This window comes from Lissotriton vulgaris, chromosome 2_1 (genome assembly GCF_964263255.1).
Source record: "Lissotriton vulgaris chromosome 2_1, aLisVul1.2, whole genome shotgun sequence".
Lineage (NCBI taxonomy): Eukaryota > Metazoa > Chordata > Amphibia > Caudata > Salamandridae > Lissotriton > Lissotriton vulgaris.
The window spans coordinates 2,027,999,029-2,028,025,522 of record NC_141687.1 but is presented as its reverse complement, the minus strand read 5'-3'; the positions used below and the strand labels follow the sequence as shown (position 1 = coordinate 2,028,025,522).

Genomic DNA, 26,494 nt, shown 5'->3' with positions numbered 1-26,494 from the left:
AAGATGGTGGATTGATAGGGGCATTTAAAACAAAATTTTTTACACTAATTATAATTTTTAATGAAAGTGTGTGTATGTATTTTTGTCAGTGTCGCCATGTCAAATCCCAAGTGAAATCCGACATACACTTCACAGTACCCTACTGAAAGTACTTGTACCCAACTATTTACAACAGAATAATTTTTTTTAGTGAGGTGAAACAACTAAAACACACCTGAAGCTACGCCCCCTGTCGGGGCGTGGAAATGGCACTCATATGAGGCTTTGTTTCAAAATAGCTGAATTTTTATATCTGTAAGAAATTGCAATTATTTTTCTTCAGTACCATATTCTATATAGTGTGCTCAATGTTGGCTTTCTTGTTTATTTAGTGAGGACTTAAGAACACCAACAACTAGTGCAGATGGAGAAACAAGAAAAAAGAAGGACGACAATGTGACCTTCACCCCTCTGACTGTAGTGGTGTTTGTGGCTGTCTGTTGTGCAATGATACTATTACTATACTTCTTCTACAAGTGGCTGGGTAAGCACCCCATATTCTCTTACGCATGCTAATAACTCTCGTTTTCGCTGCTGGCACAGGGAGTGTGGCATGGCACAATAATCCTGTTGTATGCAAAGGAGGAGAACTGCTGTGACTGAAGTCCAGAGATATAAAGGGGAGCTAGCGTGGGTAAAATCTCCACCCCGCACATTTTCTGCTGCTCCGAATAACCCTGAAAGGTTTACATCCTTCGGTCGCTAATTCTTATAACCTTTTTTAAGGTCTGTGTGCAGACAACTTTTAGGACTGATTTGCATGATTTCAGTTATTTTAAAAATAGCAAATGCATATTAATCACTTGTTGCACCCTTCGTGTAGACTGTGTTCTGTGTTCATCATCATATTAACTGTATTCGGTTAAATGGACCATAAAAGTACATAGTAACATCAATGCCTAAAGCAATCAACAAAACGAAATGCATGCAGAATTCTAAATAAAAACAGAGTGCGAGTTAGTGCAATCTCAAGTTGAGACACCACTACATTAGTGGACTGAACAGGATCAAAAACGGGATAAAAAGATGCTGAGGACATTAAGCAAATATATGGTCCATGCAGAAAAAGCTGTTTAAAATCAAGCGCACTTAGTAGGACCCCACTTGCAGTAGCATAAAACAACAGATTATACTTGAATACATTACATTCAAATTAGGCAAACAGGTCAAACTTAAACCAAACCTAGGCAAGTTCATAAACCACCCATAATATTCAAGGTCAGGACAATATGTGCTAAATCAATCCTCTTAAAATAATAGTTAAAAAACAGCAAATCACAATAAAGAGCGTTACATTCGGAATCAGCTGGGCCTACAGGACAGACAAACAACCTGTGCAAAATAGGCAGTATGTGAACCATCCAATCTATTCGGAGCTAAAACAATATATACTTATTAAAACCTTGGAGGTCCATTAATGCAGCAATCTTTCAGAAAAATACTTGCTATGTTATCATACTTAGTTTTTTCCACATTATAGGATGATAGACTGACTACATTGTCTCTTGGGCCTCAGTGGAGAAGTGTGGCTCAATGATTAGTGGAGAAGTGTGGCTCAATGATTAGAGCGGCAGACCCTGATGCAGAGGTCTAGCCCGGGACCAGGTTTCAATTCCCCGCCTCGGCGGGTCTTTGGCTCAAAATTCCACGGACCTGATAATTCTCGCCTCGTGCCTATTCCAATCATGGAGTCCCACTCTGCAACTCTGGGCAATAGCTTGCTTAATCTCCACAACGGCCCCCACAACGCTAAGGATGCCTGGCCTCCACATTGGGGGTGCCCAGGAGTGGACGCCTCACAGGGAAAGCCAGGATGGGTTCCACAGCGGTATTCGTACAAGCGCCTTGAGACCCTTGCGGGTGAGTAGTGCGCTATACAAGTATCAATTTACATTTACAATTTACATTTAGTTCAACGCGACCAGAGAGAGAATTAGCTCTCCACAGATAAGACTGTATACCTTATTTAATAGACTTGATGTACGGTTGATAAAAAAGTTTACTAGCGCTAAGACTTCCCATGGCGAAGCTTTTACATTGCATAATTCACGCGCATCTCTACATTTAGTGACCTCTATCTCTGTTTCTTCATGTCCTGGTCTAATAAAGAAATAATGCTCAGTAGTTACAATGCATTTCTAATATTTCCTTGGAGAGATCGTGCAAGTGACACTGTACGGTGGGATTCTATATACTGCTCGGCTGTGGGAGGTTCGTTTCTGAACATATGTAGTATTTGTGACCAGGGCGGCTACTATATGTGGAGTATAGATATGTCTGTACATTCTACTAACGTCCCTCTTGCTGTCTAAGTTTTATTTATGATCTGTTTTTCAAGGAACAGATTGCAACAAATTTCTCTAATTTGGAAGTGATGCAGGGATGTTGCTGAATAATATATCACACAAAAAATAGATTGTATTACTTTACAGCAGTAAACATAATTTTTGCCAATGTACATGTACTATTACAAATATGACACATAAATTGATCTTTGTAATGCAGATTCGACTGAAACACTTCATACATCTCTGGTTTGGATTAGATTGGTAGCCAGTTTGGAGCGCTCCATTCTATCCAGAGTGCAACTAGTTTATGGCAGTTGAGAGCTGAAATCCAGGTAGTCAATTTTCTGTGAACTAGGAACTGGTTGCTTTTTATCCGCTAGCTGTTTCAAAGAGAGGGAGATTGTTATTAGCTTTTCACCAGTTCTGTTGGCAAGCTGCCTGTGAATTAGATCAGCAGTATTAGACAGTATAACTAATTCTGGTCAGTGAATGATACCCAAGATGTGAGACATTTATTTATGCATGATATGTATCTGATGGGGAACAAAATAGACTGGGTTTGGTGGATAGCACTGGCAGTGAAAATGTAGAGCGCAGACACCGCTAACATCTACTATACTCACACCCTAGACCATGGATGATGAATGACATATAGTGCCTTAAGGAATTGGAAACATGAGTACCGCACTGAGTGATTTGCATAGGAAGTCCCCATCTATCTGAAAAGATGCTTTGTTCAGAGTATGAAACATTTTCATGAATCCAGTATGTCATGTCAGACACCATTTCCACTGTAAACTGACAGCAACTAGCTTAGTACAATAAACATTGATAGTCTCAAAAGCATATGACTATGGTTCATATTTGAAATAAAAATCTTAAATCACCAAAGAAACATGTATTTGATCATAAATTAGATTGAAAGACCTAAACATTCCTTCATTAAGTTCTAACTAGCAAAAGTTGTGGAGTCTCAATATGTGAACCATTGCTAGATACACGTGCTAAGTTTGCTATACATTGAGGGACATCCGCTTTAATAGATTTTTCTGAAAATCCCATTTATTGTTACGTGAATGCATTTGGTTAACTATCAACAGTGTATCATTTAAAAGAGCAGTTGTTTGTACAACGAACAGCATCATTTTGCTGCAGTATATAGTAGCTGCAAGTACATCTAACTATGCATTTGATAAATTCCTGTTAAGACTGTCCCACGCTTACCAATGCTCATACATGTAATTGATGTAAGGTTTAACACACATTGCTTTAGTTTAAACCTCTAAATTACCATGCATATGCTAGCGGAAAGGTATTCCACAGTTTTTGAGGAAAGAAAAAGGTTTCAGGCACCAAAAACACTTTTTCTGTGTGCAGATATTTTTTTATGATTTATTTGCATGTTTTCAGTTGTGTTACTTGTGACAACTGCATAATAAAGCAGTAGTTGCACCCTAGTTTTAATCACCCCATACTATGTACTTTGGGTCTCTCTGAACCCTGAAAAGCTAGTCAGAGTAGGGACACTGATCCTTTTTTTTTTTTTTGTAATCTATAATCTTTGACAACCTTACACTTGTAGATCAGTCTGCAAGCACCTTTGAACATACAGTACCTACTGTGCATGCATACTGGAAAATTGAGATACAGGTAAAGCGTGTTTATATATTTAAGGGCTTCTTCACAAACTGCATTTTCCTCTACACACGTAGGTCTACATTTTAGTAGTAAATGTGTAAGGCACAAGGGGTAGGGGGCTGGAACATGTAGAATACTTACACCTAAATGGAACGTTTTTAGGAAGGGGCAAGGAACAGCTAAAAGAAAGACCTGCAAAAACAAAGCTCCCACCCAGACGAGAATAAACCCATGCTCTTCATAAACTGCACTTCTGAATTTACTACAGCTAAACAAGTCCCAAAACAGTTGTGTATGTACTCCAGTGCAGCCGTGGAGTAATTCCAGCACCACTCGTGGCCACTCAGTGTTACTGCAACACACTCCCATAGAAAACAGTGAAGGTAGGAACCTAAAATAACACCCCATCAGAATTAATGTTTACAAATATACATAGATATATATTTTTTTTTAAGCAGCTCAGCTGCTCAAGGCTTTCCACTGCCAGTGCGGAGTGCTTTTTTGATGTTTGAGACATTTCTCCCTTAGGTGTCCACAGCTAGTTTTCTTTTTGTTTGACCACATCTTTGGTATTCTAAAGGTACCCATAGCTTGTGGACTCCCTTTGAGGGAACTAAGAAAATAGCCATTCTATAGAAAAATTGCATTTATTTGGTGGAAAAATGGGAACAAATTGCTGCACAAGAAATGATATTTTTTTTCTCCATTTACTGAAAAGGACATCAACAAATGTTTGGTGTGCTAAGATTACCATCTTTTCGGTTTTCACGAAGAAATAGAGTTGTAAAAGTCAGCCAAATTGTTATCACCATTTTTGCATATTTCTAACTGCTAGTCCATTTTCCTTTTTTTTTTTGTGGCTGCACCCTACTTGCAAGTTGTTATGGTAACGGGTGTGAAACCCACAGATGAACCTGTAAAGTTATACTTTTCTCAATACTTGACAAACATTTGCATTCAGCTAGGGGCTCATTTGTATAGATTTCTTATGTTTTTTTCCAAAGAAACTAATAAAAACTAATCAAAAATATAGGCTAAATAGATGTGGTTTTCATCTGTAATTTTTTTGCCCTGATGACCGAGTTACAAACACAATATTCACTCTTTAACTGGGGGTTTTCTCCTGGCCTTTGAAGACATTTGAGCTTTGTTTTTGTCCTGAACTGCCATGTTGTACGTATCCAAGTTGAATAGCGTTGTATGGGCTGTACCCTAATTAGGGCTGTCCTCCAAATGTCATTTAAAAAGATGGAGCTCATTGAAATGCTTATGCTAACTGCAGAGCCAGAGGTGGCATCACTATTAGGAACACAAACACCCTGCACTATAAATGAGGGGAATGCAAGAGTTGGGTATGCGCAATAACTGCTGCATTTTTACAGTTAACATGTTACGGCTCTAGGTGATTTACTTTCAAGCAGACTTGCAAAAAACTTCGCTCATATTTGATCACACTATTCATTGCATTGTAAGAATGTTACAATATTTCCTTTTTCTTTCTGTTTTGTCTAGTGTACGTTATAATTGCGGTTTTCTGCTTGGCTTCTGCAATGAGCCTCTTCAACTGCCTTGCCGCTATAATTAGCAAGGTACCATTTGGACAATGCAGGTGTGTGTTTATTTCTCATTTTATGAACGGTTTTCTTCCAAATTTTCCTTTTCAGGGGTACATTTGTTGAAGGTAAAGTTATTTATTGGTACATGAATATGTCATAATGTTTTTAAACTGAGGATGTCGCATCGCTTGCACCTAGTCCCACCCGCATAGTTAGCTTAGGTTTTCTCTAGCTATGTGGAAAATATAATTAGCCAATCACGTCAAACAGTGAACCCAGCCACTGGCATCAGCCTACAGAGATGGCCATACTCCCAAGTAGTAAGCTGGAAAATAATATTGCCTAGAAGTGAGAACAGCCTGTTATTCCTATCAGCACACTAAGGGTCTTCGGGGAAGACTTAAACACATGTGTTTGTTAGTCACAGCATATAAAGTGATTGGCAATGCACCGTAATGAAATCCTGTTCATAGCCTTTAATCTGACACAATTTACCTTGAAGGCCTTCTCTGCTCAGGTAAATGAAAAAAGGGTGTAGCTCTCCGAGGGTTGTTTACCCTCCCTCCTTCTATCGAGCTACGTACATGGCTGTAAGGTCCATATATCTAGATTCCTGGCTAATGGGGGCCGCTTGAGAAATATTTTCCTAACAGTCTCCCTGGCCATCCTGCTCTGCTTGACAATGTGCCGGTATGGTCCTGGCAAGTTACTTTCTAGCAGGAGGAGATCTCTTAATCAGTCGCCTTCCAGGGTATTATTTAATGCACATTTCTCTCAGTTGTCACCCTCGGCAACTGACCGTGAGGCAGTTGCACAGCGAGACAATACATTTCCAGGTCTTACAGTCTGCCTCCCAATCTAGTTTCAGCATCTCTAACTGGACTCCGCTTCACTTACTAGCCCAAACCAGGGAGACCATCAATCTGTCCAGTTCTTTAAAAATGTTTCATTTTATGGGGCACACAGAGCTTTACAAAATATGAGTATTTTGGGAGGAATTAATGTTTTGTAATTCCAATCCTGTCCATATTTGAAAGTGTAAAGGTGAATTTTTCCTATGTTCTATGTAAATTGTTTATGTGAGGTATGGGCTTCCTGCGGTCCCTAGGATCTAAATCTATGTGACTCTCACTGTGAACCCAAATCTGGGTGGAGCTCGGCCATCACCTAGGTTAAGATCCCTGGGGGAAAAGACAATTCTTGTTCCTATTAGTTTGCAATCCAGAAGCCAAGCCAAACCAGACTAGTCCATTTCCAAGAGGGGTGTGTCTGAAGCAGACAAGTGTGTTTTTCCGCATACTTCAGCACTGTGTGTAGTCGAACCCAGTGTGATTCTCCATTCTCGGAATCCCGGTCTCGGCCTTAACCCAAGCAATTTGATTGTGAGGGTGTACAGCAAGGGAGACAGAGCGCAGCTCTCCTTCCAGGAGATGTGCTCGACATACCTGCTGTCCAATACCACCCCTCCTGATTTGACCCGCACTGTGGTCTGATGTACACTAGCCTAAGCCAGACCAGGAACTTGGGACCAAATCACTTGCTGTCTATGACATGACATATAGAGCATATATGTCCAGTTCAGTGTATCAAAGGCGTTTTCTATATCTAGTCAAGCCGCAGCTTAACCATGTGATTGAGCCTTCTGAGTCCGGAAAGTGCTATGTTCAGGGATCAACCTACACTTGTCCTGATCCCGAGCTGACGAGTTTGGGATCACGCACCTGCGCGCCGTGGAGAGGTACCAGACCTGAGAACACTTTTGGCAGCCTACACAGCAACCCCATACGTACGCCTATTCCCTGCTGACGAAGGGTAACGACCCAGAAACACGTGTCCAGGGATGGCCGGGGCGAACCCGCTGGTGGGTGGAGCAGTGTGCGACCCCATGGATTACTGTTTATTAAGGCTCCCTTGAGCTGGTTGAGCTGACTAGCTCGGGATCCCGCACCTGCGCGCCATGGAGAGGTACCAGACCTGAGAACACTTTTGGCAGCCTACACAGCAACCCCAGACGTACGCCTATTCCCTGCTGACGAAGGGTAACGACCCAGAAACACGTGTCCAGGAATGGCCGGGGCAAACCCGCTGGTGGGTGGAGCAGTGTGCGACCCCATGGATTACTATCCTAATGATAGTGGCCTTCTTTATCGTACTCGGGAATTCCCCAGTGGTACGGGTCCTAACATAGACTATTAAGAGTTTTTCGGATAGTTATCAGTCATCAGCGGGGGTTTTACCCACCAGTTTCTCTTTCTACAGTTCAGCCTCTAACTCATTCAACTGCTTATTGTTTAGCCTCAATGAACAAGGGGGCAAATGTAAAACCTTAGTTGCAAATACCTCTCGAATGGAGCACTGGAATAAGTATGCCACAGTGGTGCTCTGACTCTATAGCACACCTTTTGCCATGATGTTTAAGTCTAAACCTTAGGGGAAAAAAAACGTTCCAGGCCAGATATTTGACAGAAAATGCAAAATAGATGAGCACTCCTCACAAGTAATTAGCCACTGTCATAACAGTCAAAGTCAGTTTACATATCCTACCGTACATCACAGTATACGTAGCATTTATATTGCTTGAGTAGTTTTAAAAAAACTGAAAATTCCCATTCAAATGAATCTAATTTCCTTTGACAAACAAAGTATGACTGCAAGGGTCCTGGCTGCACAAACCCAAAAACGTGGTAGGCAGTTAATAGCAGCTGTCAATGCTGTAATGCATGACACAGAGGCTTTTGGACCCTGCTTTTGATGTGGACCATGATAAGTCCTAGAAGCAAACGTCATGAATGCCGCTGTGTTATTTGACTGGCAATTTTTATCTGTCCATTTGGTTCAAGTGAGAGTGACCAATACGCAAGGGCTGGAAATAACATACCGGGACATAGCCTTGAAAAAGTCCTACAAAGGACGAAACACATGTCGGCTGAGATCATCCCTGAGAAACCATCAGTAACACATCCACAAAAGGTCACAACAAAAACTGTACCTGTGAAATAAAGGAACTAACAGCAATGCATAATAATTTGTTGTTACATAATTGTATGTTTAATTAAGTGACTAACAAACCACTTAATTTAGAGTGATGATATGATGTGTAACACTTTTGTGATACTGATTTCAAGTGTAAAAGAAATATCACATACCTGAATGTCTACAGTTGATATACGAGACAGTATTTTTATACTACTCAAGCAATATAAATGCTATGTATACTATGGTGCACTAATGGATATGTAAACTGACTTGGACTATTATGACAGCAGCTAAATACATGTAATGAGTGCTCCACTATTTTATACTTTTTATCTTTTAGCCTAGCAAGGAGGATTCCTCTCAGGAAGCTCTCCAAAGGTAATTTGAAATAGGTTTTCAGCTATGTATGGAGCAGTGTCTACTGTTGATGCCGCTTTTTACTAATTCTAGCCAGAGTTCCATTTTATTAGATCAGGCCTTGCATTTGCGAGTTTGGGTTATTTCTTATTTTTTCTGTAAACATGCTAAAATTCCACATGATTTAATGCCTTGTCTATGTAGTCTGTGCTTACCTTATATTCTTAGAGGGCAACATTTTCTCGAGCAGTCTCCTCCAAAGAGTAGCTTGTGAACTAATGGTAGTTCTCCAGCTACCTGTAAGTAGCTCTGAGACCACCCTACTAAATAAGAAGCTTTTTCTTGGTTAAATGAATAGATGTATCCCAAATTTGAAAAGCATGTATTTGAGACAACAGTGTGTGTAACTCAAAAGCTTAGATGATCTTTGAAGACAAATGGCTGGATTTCCAAAATATTTTTAAAGCCGATTCCTGAGTGGTAAATCATAAGGGTTAGTGAGACACATTACTAAAGTTATTACCTTGGTGCCAGTCTTGCCTGATGCACTGGTAATTTTGAATGTAATCTTATCTCGTATGGTCACTATTACAGTGCTAATAATAATAGTAGCTCACTATTATTTCCATTGAAAATAACTAACTCTTATAACAGAAACAGTTGGAGACCCCTGGTCGAAAGTGTCGCATATTTTCCCCAGTTCCCATTTCACTTCAACCAATTCTAACCTAGTCTTGAAGACCACTGCCTTCCACTTGTGTAACTGAATTACTATCTGCTGTATCAAGGGTCTTGTCGAGTTGGCGTCTGGTTCCATATATATTCATTTATTGACTCCTAAGGGTTACTTTCATGACTTTTCAATTATCAGATCTGCTTCTTGTTGACCTCCAAAAGGGACATTTGGGGATTGAGGTCACCAGCTTCAAGGGATAGGTGACTTGTGCTAGATTCAAGAAGACACCTCCATGTTGATTTTTAGAGTGTTTACCTGGTGTGGAGTGATAATGTTTTGGGATACCTATTACTATACCTCTTCTAGTAAAATGATGTGCCATGCTTTGCCATAGGAAGGCACATTCTCTATTAGAGAGTAGACGTCCAGTGTCTCCACAGGTCCTCAGTAATTTCCAAAGGCACCAGCTGGGTTTAATATGTAAAAGTAAGGAGGGTTCTTTCCTGAAAAAGGTTATTTTCACAAATATGCCGGCACCTTTAAAAGATGCAGCAGTCAGGCTACACAGGTAGACCTAAAGGCTTGTTACTAATGGATGACACAATAAGGGCATCAGCCAACATGTGACATTTACCTTTCCCTGCCATGGGTGCATTTTCTGTTACCATATACTATGGGTTCGAGGCATGTGGGCTGCTGAATTCATATCTGTGCATAGTCCGCCACCTAGTGTTGGGTCCGGATGATTGCACATTGTTGTCCTGGAAGAGTCTTCGAAGTATCACGAGATAGGTGGCTCCTCCCCTGGACTACAGTGCGCATGGGCATCGCCTCCATCCCCAGATTGTTTTTTTCCGCCATAGGGTTCGGATGTGTTTTCGGTTCCCTCCTTCGGAACCGATAGTTGTTCGATTTTACTTGAGACCAAAAGGTCTTTAGGCTGGGCGTCGGTATTGTTGCGTTCGGGTTTTCTTACTGACTCTCAGCTCCAATCTCCTACTGCCCTTCCACGTGCTTCGACGCGGACGGGCCTACACTACCACTTTTACTATGGAGCGGACTCCATTCAAGAAGTGTCCGCTGTGTCACTCAAAATATTCGCACCTCGACGTGCACCCCGTGTGCAACACATGCTTGTCACCGGATCACCGTGAAGACACCTGCATGGCGTGTTCAAAGTTTAGGAGTAAGAAAACTTTGAAGATTCGCCGGGCTAATCGACTCCAAGCACAGTTGTCGGCTGCGGCGCCCCCACCTGATGACATCTTTCAGGAATCGGTCGAGGAAGAGGCCGGCGTACAAAAGTCGGACTCTGAACCCGCGTCCGAGGAAGAAACCTACGACGCGGATGAGGAGACCTGCGACGAAGTCTCCGGTGAGGTAGGGGACGACGAACTGATTTGTGCCACGATGGAGGATAGCTCAGAAGAAGAGCTTCCCCAACCGGACTCCGGGGTTGCCCCCCGTCATACGGCCCAGGTCGAGGGATCGCCTTCGGGCCTTACCCAAGATCTTACTATGTGTCCTACGTCCCCGCCTCCGGGCCCGGTCACGGACATTTCTAACAAGAAACCGAAAGTGAAGCCAACTGGTCCCGCACCCTCGGATGCGAAACCGAAACCGAAAGTGGCATTGGTGAAGAAGGTTCTGGAGGCGTCAACTTCCACGAAACCCAAAATGGCCGACTCGAAGAGCCACGCCAAAATGGCCGACCACAAGAGCCGCGCCAAAATGGCCGACCCGAAGCCCTCTGGGTCGGCGCCGAAGGTGAAGGCATCCGACGCGGCTGCGTCGGCACCGAAAGGGGTCGCGGACCCGAAACAGGCTTCGAAGAAGCGTCACGCTGATGGTGCGCCAGGCCATGGGGCGTCGGCACCGAAGAAGAGGCCTACCGGCGACCGGACTCTCGGAGACGAGGAGTCGCTCGCGACGGTTCAGCCCTCGGCATCCCTTACAAAGAAGGTGGGAGAATCCTTGAAGCGGATCCAACAGTCCACTGTTGTTCCCAGCCAGGACACTGTAGTGCCTAGGCCCACGCCGAAGCCTGCCAAGGAACAAACGCCAATCCGTTTTACCCTTCCTCCCAAGTCGGCGCCGAAGGCCTTCGCGCCTAGGCAGAGCGGACACTCTCAGGAAGTATTGACGCCGAAGGCTGCCTTGGTGGTGTCGAAGCTTCGGCTCCAACCGCTCGCGGTGGAGGAACGTCGGGAGGTGACCATCGACGCCAACACCGGAAAATTGTCGCTCCTCAAACGAAAGATTACGTCGGAGCCGCCATTGGAACCTTTTAGGATTCCACTTAAGAACAAAAAGTACTCTGCGGACTCTTCGGCTCTGATGGAACCTCTGTCTCCACAAGCCATGGAACACTCGCCGGCCCATTCCCCAGTGCCTGGTGTGGACGAGGAGGACGATGAGTACAACTATCCTGCGTACTCGGATCCGGAAGAGGAGCAGGTGCCCTGGACAGCAGGAGGCGACATGGACGACCCGCAGTCGGGCCAGGACACTCAACTTTTCGCCGCGAAGACGTCACCGACAGAGGACTCGGCGGCGTTTAATGCATTAATAGAAAGGGCAGCAGCGAACCATGACGTCGAACTGCACTCAGACCCTGTGGATGCGGACTTCCTAGTCGACACCTTCTCGGTAGCCGAAAAGCAAGTCAAGACGCTACCAATGCTCAAAGGGGTGCTGAAGCATGCACAGGAGGTATTCAAGGAGCCCACCCGGGCGAGGGTGGTCAATCCTCGCATCGACAGAAAGTATAAGGCGGCGCCCGCGGATCCCACGTATATTAAGGGACATTTGCCATTGGACTCCCTGGTGGTGTCCAACGCTCGGAAGAGGGCGAATTCGCAGACTACTGGTGATGCTCCTCCCCCAGACAAAGAGTCAAAAATCTTTGAGGCATCAGGCAAACGCATTGCTGCACAGGCAGCAAACATCTGGAGGATCTTTAACACTCAAGCCCTGCTTGCTCGTTATGATAGGGCCCATTATGACACATTAGAGGCCATCCTGCAACACTTGCCTGACCAATACAAGGAGGCGGGGGAGATGCTCATTCAGGAGGGTAAACTTATTACTAATGCATCCATCAAATGTGCCCTAGATGTGGCAGACACTGCCTCCAGGGCTATCAATACAAGCGTGTTACTTAGACGCCATGCCTGGCTTCGAATTTCTGGGTTCAAACCCGACATACAAACCACAATACTGGGTCAAACAGTGAATCCTGACCATCTGTTCGGCCCTGAGGTGGATGCCTCCCTAGAAAAGATGAAGAAAGACACCGAAACTGCCAAGTCTATGGGGGCTTTACAAAGTCAGCAGTTTCGGGGCGGTTCCTTTCGCCGCTCCAATTCAAGAGGCACCTCAAGAGGTCAGGCATCCCAGTCCACGCAATACTACAAGGGTAACACCCAGTCCTCGTATAACAACAACAAGGGCAGGGGTGGCTACAGAGGCAATAATATCAAAGGCAGGGGACGTGGAAACAATGCCTCCAGGTCCACCACCTCCAACAAGCAGTGACGCCTTGTCACTTCCCCCCGATCACACGACACCTGTCGGGGGGAGACTCCAGCAGTTCCTGCCGGCGTGGAGGTCCATCACCACGGACAGGTGGGTGAGGTCTCTTATCCAGTACGGGTACTGTCTAGAACTTACGTCCATTCCACCGGACATACCGCCAAGAAGCCGTGCTATGTCCGACGAGCACTTGACCTTGTTGCAGCAAGAAGTACTGGTCATGCTGCAAAAAGGGGCGATAGAGCTCGTTCCATTGCAAGAACGGGGAACAGGGGTTTACTCCCTGTATTTTCTAATCCCCAAAAAGGACGGATCACTCAGGCCGATCCTGGACCTCAGGCCCCTGAACTGGTACATCAACTCAGAGCACTTCCATATGCTCACATTGCAGCAGGTGCTTCCCCTGCTTCAACGGGGGGACTTCCTAGCAACGCTGGATCTGAAGGATGCCTATTTCCATATTCCCCTGCATCCTTCACACAGAAAGTATCTCAGATTCAAGATCTTAGACCAGCATTACCAGTTCAGGGTCCTGCCGTTCGGAGTCACCACGGCACCGAGAGTCTTCACCAAATGCCTAGCGACTGTAGCAGCGCATCTCCGTCGCCAGCACGTCCATGTCTTTCCATACCTAGACGACTGGCTTATTCAGGCAAAGACGGAACAGCAGTGCGTGGACCACGTGTCACGCACCATTCACCTCCTGCACGATCTGGGATTCTCTCTGAACTACCCAAAGTCCCATCTCCAGCCCGCCCACGTGCGACAGTATCTGGGCGCAACAATCGACACTCTGGCAGCCACTGCGCAGCCGAGTTCGGTGAGAATCGCCAGTATCCAGGCGCTGATCCAACGATTCAGACCCCAAACCTCGCTTCCAGCGAAGGTGTTCATGCAGTTGATAGGCATGATGGCCTCCTGCATCTCCATTGTCCCGCACGCGAGACTACATATGCGTCCGCTTCAGGAGTGCCTGGCACGTCAGTGGACTCAGGCTCATGGGCAACTGACAGACCTAGTGTTGGTGAGCGGTCGGGCGTACAACTCTCTGCATTGGTGGAATCCACTGAACCTTTGCAAGGGCCGACCATTCCAAGAGCCTGTCCCACAGATCATCCTGACAACGGACGCTTCTCTCCAGGGATGGGGAGCGCATGTACTCCATTACACGGTGCAGGGACTATGGACTCTTCAGCAAAGGAAGATGCACATCAATGTGTTGGAACTGATGGCAATCTTCATGGCCTTAAAGGCGTTCAAAGTACATCTGTGCAACAAGGTCGTGTTGATCCGGACGGACAACATGACGGCCATGTACTACATCCAGAAGCAGGGGGGAACACACTCGCCACAGCTGTCTCATCTGGCTCAGAGCATGTGGAAGTGGGCCATTCAGAGGAACATCTTCCTCATGGCAGAACATCTCCCAGGCAAGGACAACCAGATGGCGGATCTGCTCAGCAGACACAGCCATCAGATGCACGAGTGGGAGTTACATCCATCAGTACTCCAACCGTACTTCCAAAGGTGGGGTCATCCAGAGATAGACCTGTTCGCCACAAAGGAGAACGCAAAATGCCAAAGCTTCGCCGCCAGGTTCCCACACCCCCAATCACAGGGCAATGCGATGTGGATGAACTGGTCAGGCAGATTTGCGTACGCTTTTCCCCCAGCACCTCTGATACCGCTGGTGGCACGCAAGCTCAGGCAACACTCGATGACGCTCATCCTGGTTGCTCCAACGTGGGCTCGCCAACCATGGTACACCACGTTTCTGGAACTCTCCGTGGTACCGCATCAAAGGCTTCATCTCACTCCCAGCCTTTTGACGCAGAGCCATGGCGACATTCAGCACCCAGATCCGCAACAGCTCAACCTGGCGATCTGGCTCCTGAAGTCCTAGAGTTTGGCTACCTCAATCTTCCTCCCGATTGCATGGACATCATTCGGGAGGCGAGAAAGCCCACTACTAGAGCTTGTTATGCGGCTAAATGGAAGAGGTTTGTCGTCTACTGCGTGGAGCACAGCATTGACCCGCTAGACACTTCTATTCAAAACATCATATGTTACCTCTTTCACCTGTATCGGTGTAATTTAGCTTACTCTTCCATCCGCATTCACCTGTCGGCTATGGCAGCATACCTCCAAAATAGGCAACACCTGTCACTCTTTAAGGTCCCTGCTATCAAGGCTTTTCTGGAAGGACTCAAAAGAGTCATTCCACCAAGGACTCCACCAGCTCCTGAATGGAACCTTAATGTGGTTCTTACAAGGCTGATGGGTCCTCCTTTTGAGCCACTACACTCTTGCGAGCTTCAGTTTCTGACCTGGAAGGTGGCGTTCTTAGTAGCAATCACATCGCTACGGAGGGTTAGCGAACTGCAGGCGCTCACCATCCAAGAACCCTTCTTCCAGGTACATGCCAACAAGGTGGTGCTCCGCACTAACCCTAAGTTCTTACCCAAAGTGGTCTCGCAGTTTCACATAAACCAAACTATTGAATTGCCGGTGTTCTTCCAAAACCCGGAGACGCTGGCGGAGCGGATGCTCCACACCCTTGATGTGAAGAGAGCCTTGATGTATTATGTGGACAGGACAAAAGATTTCCGCAAAACCAAACAACTTTTTGTTGCTTTTGCCACACAACACAAGGGAAATGCAATCTCCAAAGCAGGAATAGCTAGATGGATAGTAAAGTGCATTCAGATCTGCTACGCTAAAGCAAAGCGCACTCTCACTATTCCACCGAGGGCCCACTCCACTAGGAAGTTAGGGGCCTCTATGGCGTTCTTAGGTAACATTCCCTTAGAAGACATCTGTAGAGCAGCCACATGGTCTACCACTCATACTTTCACTAAGCACTACTGTGTAGACGTGCATTCAAAACAACAGGCAGCTGTTGGTCAGGCTGTTCTAAAAACGCTTTTTCAGACTGCTGCAGCTGGCACGGGCGGCCGCCGCTAATGGAGGGACTGCTATGTATTCTATGCACAGATATGAATTCAGCAGCCCACATGCCTCGAACTGCAAATGCTACTTACCAGTATGCATCTGTTCTTGGCATGTAGGGCTGCTGACATTCATATCGCCCACCCTCCTCCCCGGCGCCTGTAGCAGCTGCAGTATGTATTCATATACAAACATATGCTCATAGCATGGTCATCACTCACTTCTTCACTCCATCTCTGCCTATGGCTAAAAACAATCTGGGGATGGAGGCGATGCCCATGCGCACTGTAGTCCAGGGGAGGAGCCACCTATCTCGTGATACTTCGAAGACTCTTCCAGGACAACAATGTGCAATCATCCGGACCCAACACTAGGTGGCGGACTATGCACAGATATGAATGTCAGCAGCCCTACATGCCAAGAACAGATGCATACTGGTAAGTAGCATTTGCATTTTAGTGCAAAGTTAAATATGTCAGTTGGGGTCAGAGCACATACAGTTGGGCCTAGATAGCAAAATGTGCAATACCAGCCAACCAAAAAATGGAAGTGGCTGCTCAAAGAGAGGCAATATTCACACTTGTGTTCCAAAGAATGTAGTACTTGTAAATAATGATAGAATGATAATGATAGAATTGACAATTGCGAAGGGCATAATGTGCTTTCCGATCCTCAAAGGAGTTTATGCATTTCTGTTAGCACAAAAACCCTTAGTTTCATGATCCCAGTAAGATCCCATGCGCAAAAGCTTGTCAGTTTTTCTGAGTGTGTGGGCCAAAAATCTTGCCAGAGTGGGAGCTCCCGTGTGTTGGCTGGGTCATTTCTACTGCCAAATAGCCAACTGTTAATTGTAAAGAACTGAGCTGCCTAATAGTACAATTTCATGTTTTGGATTCCGTCCCCTCCATCACACAAAGCTTGCATAACCAGTAGTATGAAATCCTAGTCTCCACCCAGATAAAATGATGGATCTGGATATGGACTGAAGTGGAGAATCCCTGATGGGTGTTATATGGGTAATTTGCAGTGGATATAGCAATCTAGGAAGTGTGAAGTGTGCCCATTTGATTAATGTTGATCTCTCAAGAATTGTAAGAAGTGGTTCCACATTTGTAAACCATTCCACATCCCATTAACTAAGGCAACCATATTCAGGCTCCAGCACTGGTAAGGGTGTGTCGCAATATGTACGTCCAACGACCTAAAGTGGTATTTGTGGACCTGTAGCTTTGGTTGCCAGTTGGTAGCCTCGATGCCTCCTGAAGCAAGACTGGGATAGACTTGTCGCAGTTAACCACTTGGACGCTAAGAGTTATGAGGCACCTATAATGAGATTTCCATTGAAATGAATGGGCAGTGCATGACAAGTGACCCTTGTCATTAGCATCCAAGTGGTTAACCATGAGACCGGAAGCATCACTGATAAGTCCAGTATTTTCTTCAACATTTACCGCGTCTATCTTAGGGATCTGAGAAAGAAGCATAAAATCCATGTACAATGAGATGCAATCTTCTATGTCTCCATCCCATTGGAAGCTCTGCACCAGAATATAGCACCTAATCCATTCCTTTAATAGTTCAGTGGCCAGCTGGAACAGAAGCAGTGAAAGTGGCATCCCCACTTTTTTGCCTTTCTCATTGGGTTGACCATACCTTGACCTTCCAGCTGGCGCCCAGGGAGAATGGTGTAGGACCTGTATGTAGGATAGAAGCCCAGGCCTAAAGGTCATCTTCTGTATACCTGCATGAGAAAGTCCCAGTTAATACTGGTGAATGCTTTAGCTAAATCAATTAGGAATAAGGCACTGGAGGCAGAAAATTGGAGGTGATGTTGGGGGCCTGCTGCAGCCCTCTCAAGCAGTGCCTGGTGGTACAACCAGGCATGAAGCCATTTTGATACTGATTCAACCGAGAGATGATTACTTAAAGTAATAAAGAATTTTGGCCAGAGTTTTGGCTTTTAAATGAATGTGATGGATCGGTGGATAATATGAAGGGCACTTCTCTGGGGCCTTACTGTGTTTTAGTCGCACAGGGTGCACTCCTTGGGTTTGACGAGAAGAAGCCAGTGTGTGCTGCCAGCCTCTGGCTCTCTCAGTTGTCTACCTGGTGTTGTTGCGCTGGGCAATCCACAGGTTTTTGGTATTTGTCAACCTTTTTCTGCTGGGTGATCGTGTTTTGTTAGTTCTTTTTTTTTTAATCAGAACTTTTTATTGAAATAAAGCACCGAATCATGATTGCGTTATTACAGTGAACCATGACATTCATATAATACAATATGTCGACAAATGTTGTTACAGCTATTAGGAAGTTAAGGGTTCTCCAAGCCTAGTTTTTCTCATCGCCAAATTGTCTGTGGGCGAGGTACAAATCTCTCCTCTAAAAGCACCCAGCTCCCCCATTTTTTTTCTCATTTTTTAGGGCAACCTCGTTGTTTGTATACCGTTTTCTCAGCAATATTGCATTTGTCCATTTCTGCCACCCAACCTATTATCATTGGCAATCTGTCGGAACCCCAGAGAAATGCTACAGCTCTTTTCACTAATAAGTATCCCAGTGCCACCCATTGCTGCTCTATTTGTCAAATCTGTGGGCTCCCATATATTTTAAATTCCTGTTTGTGGTGAAAGTTGGCTGTGTTTTCCTAGTGTTTCTATCATCTTCTTGGTCACTCTAGTCCAAAAAGGGTGTATGTTGGGACAATCCCATAGGACATGATAAAAAGTACTGTCTTGGCCGCAGCCTCTGAGGCACAGCACGTCCTCTCGGCTTCCTATTTTTGCCAGGACGACGCCTGAGAGGTAGAATCTATGGAGTATCTTTAATTGTATGAGGCGGAAGCGGTGGTTTATGGCTGTTTCCCTGGGGGACATTAATGCAGTCTGCCAATCTTCATCATCTAAAATTCCCAAGTCTGCCTGCCAGCGTACTCGGAGAGCCTGAAAGGCGTCGGGTAGATTATTGCAGAGTTTACAGTAGGTGCAATTTGAATTTGAATTTGAATTTGAATTTAAAATTTCTTATAGAGCGCACGTATACCTGCGGTTTCTTGGCGCTATTACTAACAGGATCCAAGGTTAAAGAGCTGGGAGAACAGGAGGGTAATTATTCGAAAGATTTCGTGAATAGGTAGGTCTTGAGTTGTTTACGGAATTGTGGATAGAGGGTGATGGTGCGGAGTTCCAGGGGAAGGGAGTTCCAGAGGGTAGGGGCAAGGGTGGCAAATTTAGAGCCTCCCCACTTCTTTCTCCGATAGCGTGGGATGGTGAGGAGGGACTGGGAAGACGAACGAAGTTCCCTGGTGGGAACATAGGAGACGATCTCAGAAGAGATGAACGCAGGTGCCAGTCCCAGTCGAGCCCGGAAGGTAATGGATGCGAGCTTAAATTGGATTCTGGCTCGCACGGGGAGCCAGTGTAGCGATTTCAGAAGTGGGGTAGAGTGGTGGAATTTTGGGAGTGTGAAGGCCAGGCGGGCCGCCTGGTTTTGAATCTGTTGTAGGCGACGCAGACTGTATGCGGGGATACCAGCATACAGGGCGTTGCCGTAGTCCAGGCGGGATACCACCATGGCCAGGATGATGAGCTTAAGAGCAGAAAAAGTGAAGAAACGAGACACCCTGCGTATAGTGCGCAGTGAAAGAAAGAGGAAGATACCACAGAGCTAACCTGGGAGTGAAGGGTAAGTTGAGAATTAAGTTTTATGCCAAGTGTTTTAACTGAGGAAGAGGGAACAGGAGAAGGGCCAAGAGAAGGGGGCCAGAAGAGAGGGGACCAGGGGCTGGATGAACCACCCGTCAACACCAGCTCGGTCTCGTCGGGGTTTAGTTTGAGGTGATTGTGGTTCATCCAGTCCCTGATGTGAAGCATAACAGATTGGAAGTTTAGAACAGAAGAAGGGGAAGATAGATTAAAGACAAGCTGGAGGTCGTCCGCATAATTAAATACGCCGACCTCCATCTGTTGAAGAGAGAAAATTAGAGGAGCGATATACAGATTAAACAAGAGGGGAGAGAGAGAGGAACCTTGGGGAACCCCGCACTGAACTTTCCGGACGTCCGCCGTGAAGTTGCCCAGGCGAACAGCCTGGGTGCGGTCACTCAGGAAGGAGGACAACCAGACCAGGGCGGTCCCCCCGATCCCCGCCGCCCTGATACGGGAAAGTAAGATGGTGTGATCCACCGTATCAAAGGCGGCTGAGAGATCGAGGAGCACAAGGGCCTGGTGCTGATTAGTGTCCATACCCTCCCTGAGGGTGTCCAAGACCGATAAGACGACGGACTCCGTAGAGTGTGCGGGGCGGAAGCCAGCTTGACGGGGGGCAAGAGCACCATGATTCTCCACGAAGGAGCTCAGAGCGCAGGTGACGTGGCGCTCGAGCACCTTGGCCAGGAATGGTAGGAGGGAGATCGGACGGAAATTGGCAGGGACAGAAGGATCTGCCCCGGGTTTTTTTAGGATAGGCACAATTACCGCAGATTTCAAGGGTTTAGGAACAAAGCCCTGGGCAAAAGAGCTGTTAAGAAGCTGAAGGGGAGGGTCAGGGCAGGAGACAAAATTATGGCGGAGAATGTGAGCGGGGCAGGGGTCTAGCGGAGAGCCGGATTTGACCAGGGGCACCAAGGTAATCAAGCTTTCCCGAGTGATAGGGGGAAGGAAGGTGAACACGCCCTTGGGGGGGGGGGCATTGGGGGTCAACAAAAGAGGGGGAAGGGGGCGGGATGTTAGCCTTAATGGTAGTGATTTTGTGAATGAAATAATTATTAAGAGAGAGACAGAGTTCTTCGGACGGAGCCGGCTTAAGAGTAGTTCTGTCCGAGAACGCCAGGTTGTGGACGATGTTAAATATCTCCTTGGACTGGTTTTCCGCGGCTAGGATTTTGGAGGAGAAATAAGATGTTTTAGCCTCCAAGATGTCTTTTTTGTACTGGATGAGAGTGTTAGTATATTCCAGTTTCAGAGTGGGGCAGTAATTTCTTCTCCATGCCCGCTCCGCGCGGCGTACTGTTAGTTTGGTGGCCTTAAGCTCTTCGGTGAACCACCAATTGGCGTCCTTGTCACGTTTGGCGGTGATGCGCTTGAGCGGGGCAACAGAGTCGCGGCCATAGGAGAGCCACTGATCGATGGCGTCGACCTGGGAAAGGGTGGAAAGGCCCTGTAGGGAGGGAAGGGAAGCGGTAAGAAGAGAAGAAAGATTCTCCAGGTTGACACGACCCCAAGATCAGACCCAGATGTTTTTAGGCCGGGGGGGCTTAGCTGGAGGGTGGATAGGAAGAAGAAATGAGATTAGGTAGTGGTCGGACCAGGAACAAGGGGAAATAGAGTGATTCTACAGGGCAGTTCAAGGACCAGATCTGGTCGAGCATATGACCTTTGATGTGGGTGGGGGAATGAACATGGGAAATGAAGTTGAGGGAATGAAGGGTTTCGGAGAATTCCTTGGAGGATGGGCATTCAGCGGAGTCGGAGGGCCAGAAATTAAAATCGCAGAGGAGCAGAATGGAGGAATTGTTAACTGTAATGGTGGCAAGGACCTCCAAGAAATCGGGGAGGAACTGTAGGGGGGACTGAGGGGGACGGTAGGTGAGGAAGCAGGTCAGGGGAGGAGAGGTGGAGACTGTGCGGATCACCAGGAATTCAGTGGTCGCAATATCAGGCAGAGATAAAATTTGAAAGGGAAGATCGGTACGTGCGATGACCGCCACGCCAGCCCCGGCCCTGCCTGAAGGGCGGTCTGCCCTGAGGGCATAGTAGGTGGCCGGTAGAGTGGATAGTAGGGCAGGGAGGGAGTCATCGCAGAACCAGGTCTCGGTTAAGAAGAGAAGATCAGGGGCATGAAGATCCAGCAAGACCGAGAGTTCATGCGCATGGGCAACAGCGGACCGGGTGTTGAGATAGAAGGCTGTAAAAGCATTAGAGATGGATGAGGGAGCAGTGCTGCAAGACGTGGAGGAGGTATCAGCTGAAGAGAGAGGACAGAGAGGGGGAGTGGTGGGAGTGAGACCAGTGGAGGTGATGCGAAAGCGAACAGAGGCCGATATGGGCCAAGGGCCCTGATAGCTACGAAGTCGGTCCGGGGTATAGGTGATAAGTGGGGCAGAGTGACGAGCCCCTAGTCCCGGCCAGTCGCGGACGGGCGCAGACGGGCTTGCCTTAGGCGCGCCTACGGCGCGCAATCGTCGCGCCCGCTGCGCTCGTCCGCTGCGCTTCCTGCCAAGACACATGATTTATGGTGAGGGTCAGGATGTTGGAGGGGGTGTGGCCAACCGAGGGGGCGTGTCTCGTGTCGCGCCTCGCCCTCGTGAATGGCGGCCAGAAGGGAGAGAGTCGTTGCAGCGTGGAGCGCTGTTTAAGAGGATGCCAGCCGAGTGCAGGTAGGTCAGGAAGTAGTAAAAAGCACAGTATCACAAGCAAATTTTAAAAATCAAGATTAGACTAGCTCCCGGCTTTTCGCCTCAGGAGTCCGTTGTTAGTGCAGCGCCTAGCGTCGGCGCGCGCTATTTATGTGCCTGGTGAGGGGGCGTGGCCAACTGAGGGGGCGTGTCTCGTGTCGCGCCTCGCCCTCGTGAATGGCGGCCAGAAGGGAGAGAGTCGTTGCAGCGTGGAGCGCTGTTTAAGAGGATGCCAGCCGAGTGCAGGTAGGTCAGGAAGTAGTAAAAAACACAGTATCACAAGCAAATTTTAAAAATCAAGATTAGACTAGCTCCCGGCTTTTCGCCTCAGGAGTCCGTTGTTAGTGCAGCGCCTAGCGTCGGCGCGCGCTATTTATGTGCCTGGTGAGGGGGCGTGGCCAACCGAGGGGGCGTGTCTCGTGTCGCGCCTCGCCCTCGTGAATGGCGGCCAGAAGGGAGAGAGCCGTTGCAGCGTGGAGCGCTGTTTAAGAGGATGCCAGCCGAGTGCAGGTAGGTCAGGAAGTAGTAAAAAAACACAGTATCACAAGCAAATTTTAAAAATCAAGATTAGACTAGCTCCCGGCTTTTCGCCTCAGGAGTCCGTTGTTAGTGCAGCGCCTAGCGTCGGCGCGCGCTATTTATGTGCCTGGTGAGGGGGCGTGGCCAACCGAGGGGGCGTGTCTCGTGTCGCGCCTTGCCCTCGTGAATGGCGGCCATAAGGGAGAGAGTCGTTGCAGCGTGGAGCGCTGTTTAAGAGGATGCCAGCCGAGTGCAGGTAGGTCAGGAAGTAGTAAAAAACACAGTATCACAAGCAAATTTTAAAAATCAAGATTAGACTAGCTCCCGGCTTTTCGCCTCAGGAGTCCGTTGTTAGTGCAGCGCCTAGCGTCGGCGCGCGCTATTTATGTGCCTGGTGAGGGGGCGTGGCCAACCGAGGGGGCGTGTCTCGTGTCGCGCCTCGCCCTCGTGAATGGCGGCCAGAAGGGAGAGAGTCGTTGCAGCGTGGAGCGCTGTTTAAGAGGATGCCAGCCGAGTGCAGGTAGGTCAGGAAGTAGTAAAAAACACAGTATCACAAGCAAATTTTAAAAATCAAGATTAGACTAGCTCCCGGCTTTTCGCCTCAGGAGTCCGTTGTTAGTGCAGCGCCTAGCGTCGGCGCGCGCTATTTATGTGCCTGGTGAGGGGGCGTGGCCAACCGAGGGGGCGTGTCTCGTGTCGCGCCTCGCCCTCGTGAATGGCGGCCAGAAGGGAGAGAGTCGTTGCAGCGTGGAGCGCTGTTTAAGAGGATGCCAGCCGAGCGCAGGTAGGTCAGGAAGTAGTAAAAAAACACAGTATCACAAGCAAATTTTAAAAATCAAGATTAGACTAGCTCCCGGCTTTTCGCCTCAGGAGTCCGTTGTTAGTGCAGCGCCTAGCGTCGGCGCGCGCTATTTATGTGCCTGGTGAGGGGGCGTGGCCAACCGAGGGGGCGTGTCTCGTGTCGCGCCTCGCCCTCGTGAATGGCGGCCAGAAGGGAGAGAGTCTTTGCAGCGTGGAGCACTGTTTAAGAGGATGCCAGCCGAGTGCAGGTAGGTCAGGAAGTAGTAAAAAACACAGTATCACAAGCAAATTTTAAAAATCAAGATTAGACTAGCTCCCGGCTTTTCGCCTCAGGAGTCCGTTGTTAGTGCAGCGCCTAGCGTCGGCGCGCGCTATTTATGTGCCTGGTGAGGGGGCGTGGCCAACCGAGGGGGCGTGTCTCGTGTCGCGCCTCACCCTCGTGAATGGCGGCCAGAAGGGAGAGAGTCGTTGCAGCGTGGAGCGCTGTTTAAGAGGATGCCAGCCGAGTGCAGGTAGGTCAGGAAGTAGTAAAAAACACAGTATCACAAGCAAATTTTAAAAATCAAGATTAGACTAGCTCCCGGCTTTTTGCCTCAGGAGTCCGTTGTTGGTGCAAGATATGGCTTTGGTCAAAAGTGGTTCCGCAAGCAATCTGTCCTCTAAGGGGGGAGGCATCCAGCAGGGATGGGAGGTCAGGGACATTGGCAAGAAAGGCATGTCGGATTTGTAAGTATCTAAAGATCTCCCTGTGTAAGATCATATTTGGACTGTAGTTCTTCGAATGTGAGATGTTTCCCTTTAGTGACCAAGTCACCTAGATTATTTAATCCGATTATGTCCCATTTATCAAATCCCTTATGGAAGCAAAAGGACCCCAGTCTTTGCGATGACCATAGTGGCGTAGCTTTCGTGAAGGTGTCCGCCCACCCCAGGTGCTTATTTGCCTTGTGCCAGACTGCCACTGTGTGTGCCATAGTCCCCTGGTATCGGTCCTTCCGGGTTTTACTGTACAGGGCCCCCATGTATCCCTCCCGGCTCGTTTAGTATTTTTCTAGGTGGAATGCTGGATTTGTTGGGGATCCATGGATCTAGTGATTAACTGCTACTAGTTGAGAGGCCCAGTAATAAAGGCGTAAATCTGGAAGAGCAATCCCCCGTCATACCACCCCTTGGTGAGCTTCCGGAGGAGAATATGTGGAGCCTTCCCATCCCACAATAAGGTACAACGTTCCCCTTCTATGGTGGTGAAATAATTGTCAGGTATAAGGAATGGGCAGTTTTGCAGTGCATGTAAGAATCTGGGTAATGCTAACATTTTAAATAGCGCTGCTCTCCTGAGGAGGGATACGGGCAATGATCTCCAATGTCTCACATCTTCTTGTAGCCTCTTGAGGGGGCTAAAAGATTATATTTGTAAAACAGTTTTGGGTCAGGTGTAATAAATATGCCCAAGTATTTAAAACCGGTTGAAGCCAATTCGATCTTATATCCACGGGGTAAACTAGGTGGGGGGGGTGTGTAGAACATGTATTACTGATTTGGACCAATTGATCGTATAACCGGCATATTTGCCAAAATTGGTGATGACATTGAATAAGCTGCTTAGGGAGGCTCGAGGGTAAGCCAAGTACATGAGGATATCATCCGCGTAAAGTGATATTTTGTCCTCTGTATCCTCGCACCACTTTAATCCCCTTATGGAAACATCCCGTCTTATCTCGTATGCCAAAGGTTCGAGAGTTAGTGCGAATAGCAAGGGGGATAGAGGACAACCTTGCATAGTGTCTCTTCTCTTCGCAGGGCAAATGTGCGAGAGGTGTGATTATTCACCCTGACTTGACCCAGCAGATCCTTGTATAGTAGTGCTACCTATGGTGTGAAACGGGGGCTGAAACCTAACCAAGCCAAGACCTCGAAAGATAGGGCCACTCTATTGAGTTAAATGCCATGGTGGCATCTAGTGACAGAATAATCCTGTCTTCGCGGAGATAGGGCTGTCTACCCAGGACATTATGAACCCGTCTAATATTGAGGGCGGTGTTGCAGCCTGGTATAAATCCTGATTGGTCCTCATGGACGAAGGATGGGAGTATAGCCGTGAGTCGGGATGCGGGTAATTTGGCCATTACCTTGGCCTCTGAGCTAATCAGAGAAATGGGCCTATAGGAACCACAGTACTCTGCTGGTTTACCTGGTTTGCGAATGACGACTATAGAGGCCAGTCGTTGGTCAAGGGGAAGAATGCCATTTTCGCAACTTTCCTCATACATGTTTTTGGATGCGGAGCTATCTTGAGGGCCATCCCCTTAAGGAACTCCATGGAAACCCCGTTAGACCCCATTGCTTTTCCAGAGTTAACAGCAAAGATAGCTTTGCAGATTTCTTCTGGAGTAATATCAGTGTCTAAGGCTTCCCTATCTAAGTCTGATATCATTGGTAATGTCATTTCCTCCAGAAGTTGATGAGAATCTTCGGAGGAAGATGCAGTCTTGGAGGTATACACAGCCTCCAGATGGTCAACAAATGTCTCTGCTACCTCTTGGGGTTCCGTCACTCGCCTCAGATCGTCGCGTATGATTTCGGGGACCCGTCTAGTCTCTTAATCACGTTTTTCTAGCCATGCCAGCATTTTGCCTGCCCATTCCCCGAGTTCATAGACTCTGTGACGCGTGTGAAGTAATCTGGCTTGTGCTTTTTCCCTTGCTAACGCTTAATATTGTAGTTGTTTGTAACTGACTTTGTTGGCAGTGGCTTCAGTGGGGGATGTGCT

At 47.2% G+C, this 26,494-nt stretch overlaps 1 protein-coding gene across 1 annotated transcript in view; it reads left to right on the top strand.

The window, feature by feature from the left end:
* The window catches only part of SPPL2A (signal peptide peptidase like 2A), a 311,837-nt gene that overhangs the window by 101,820 nt on the left and 183,523 nt on the right, over nucleotides 1-26,494 (top strand). The window contains exons 6-7 of the mRNA XM_086958253.1: nucleotides 372-523; nucleotides 5,478-5,574. Coding sequence (XP_086814379.1) covers nucleotides 372-523; nucleotides 5,478-5,574 — 249 coding nt within the window. The remainder of the gene's footprint in view (nucleotides 1-371; nucleotides 524-5,477; nucleotides 5,575-26,494) is intronic.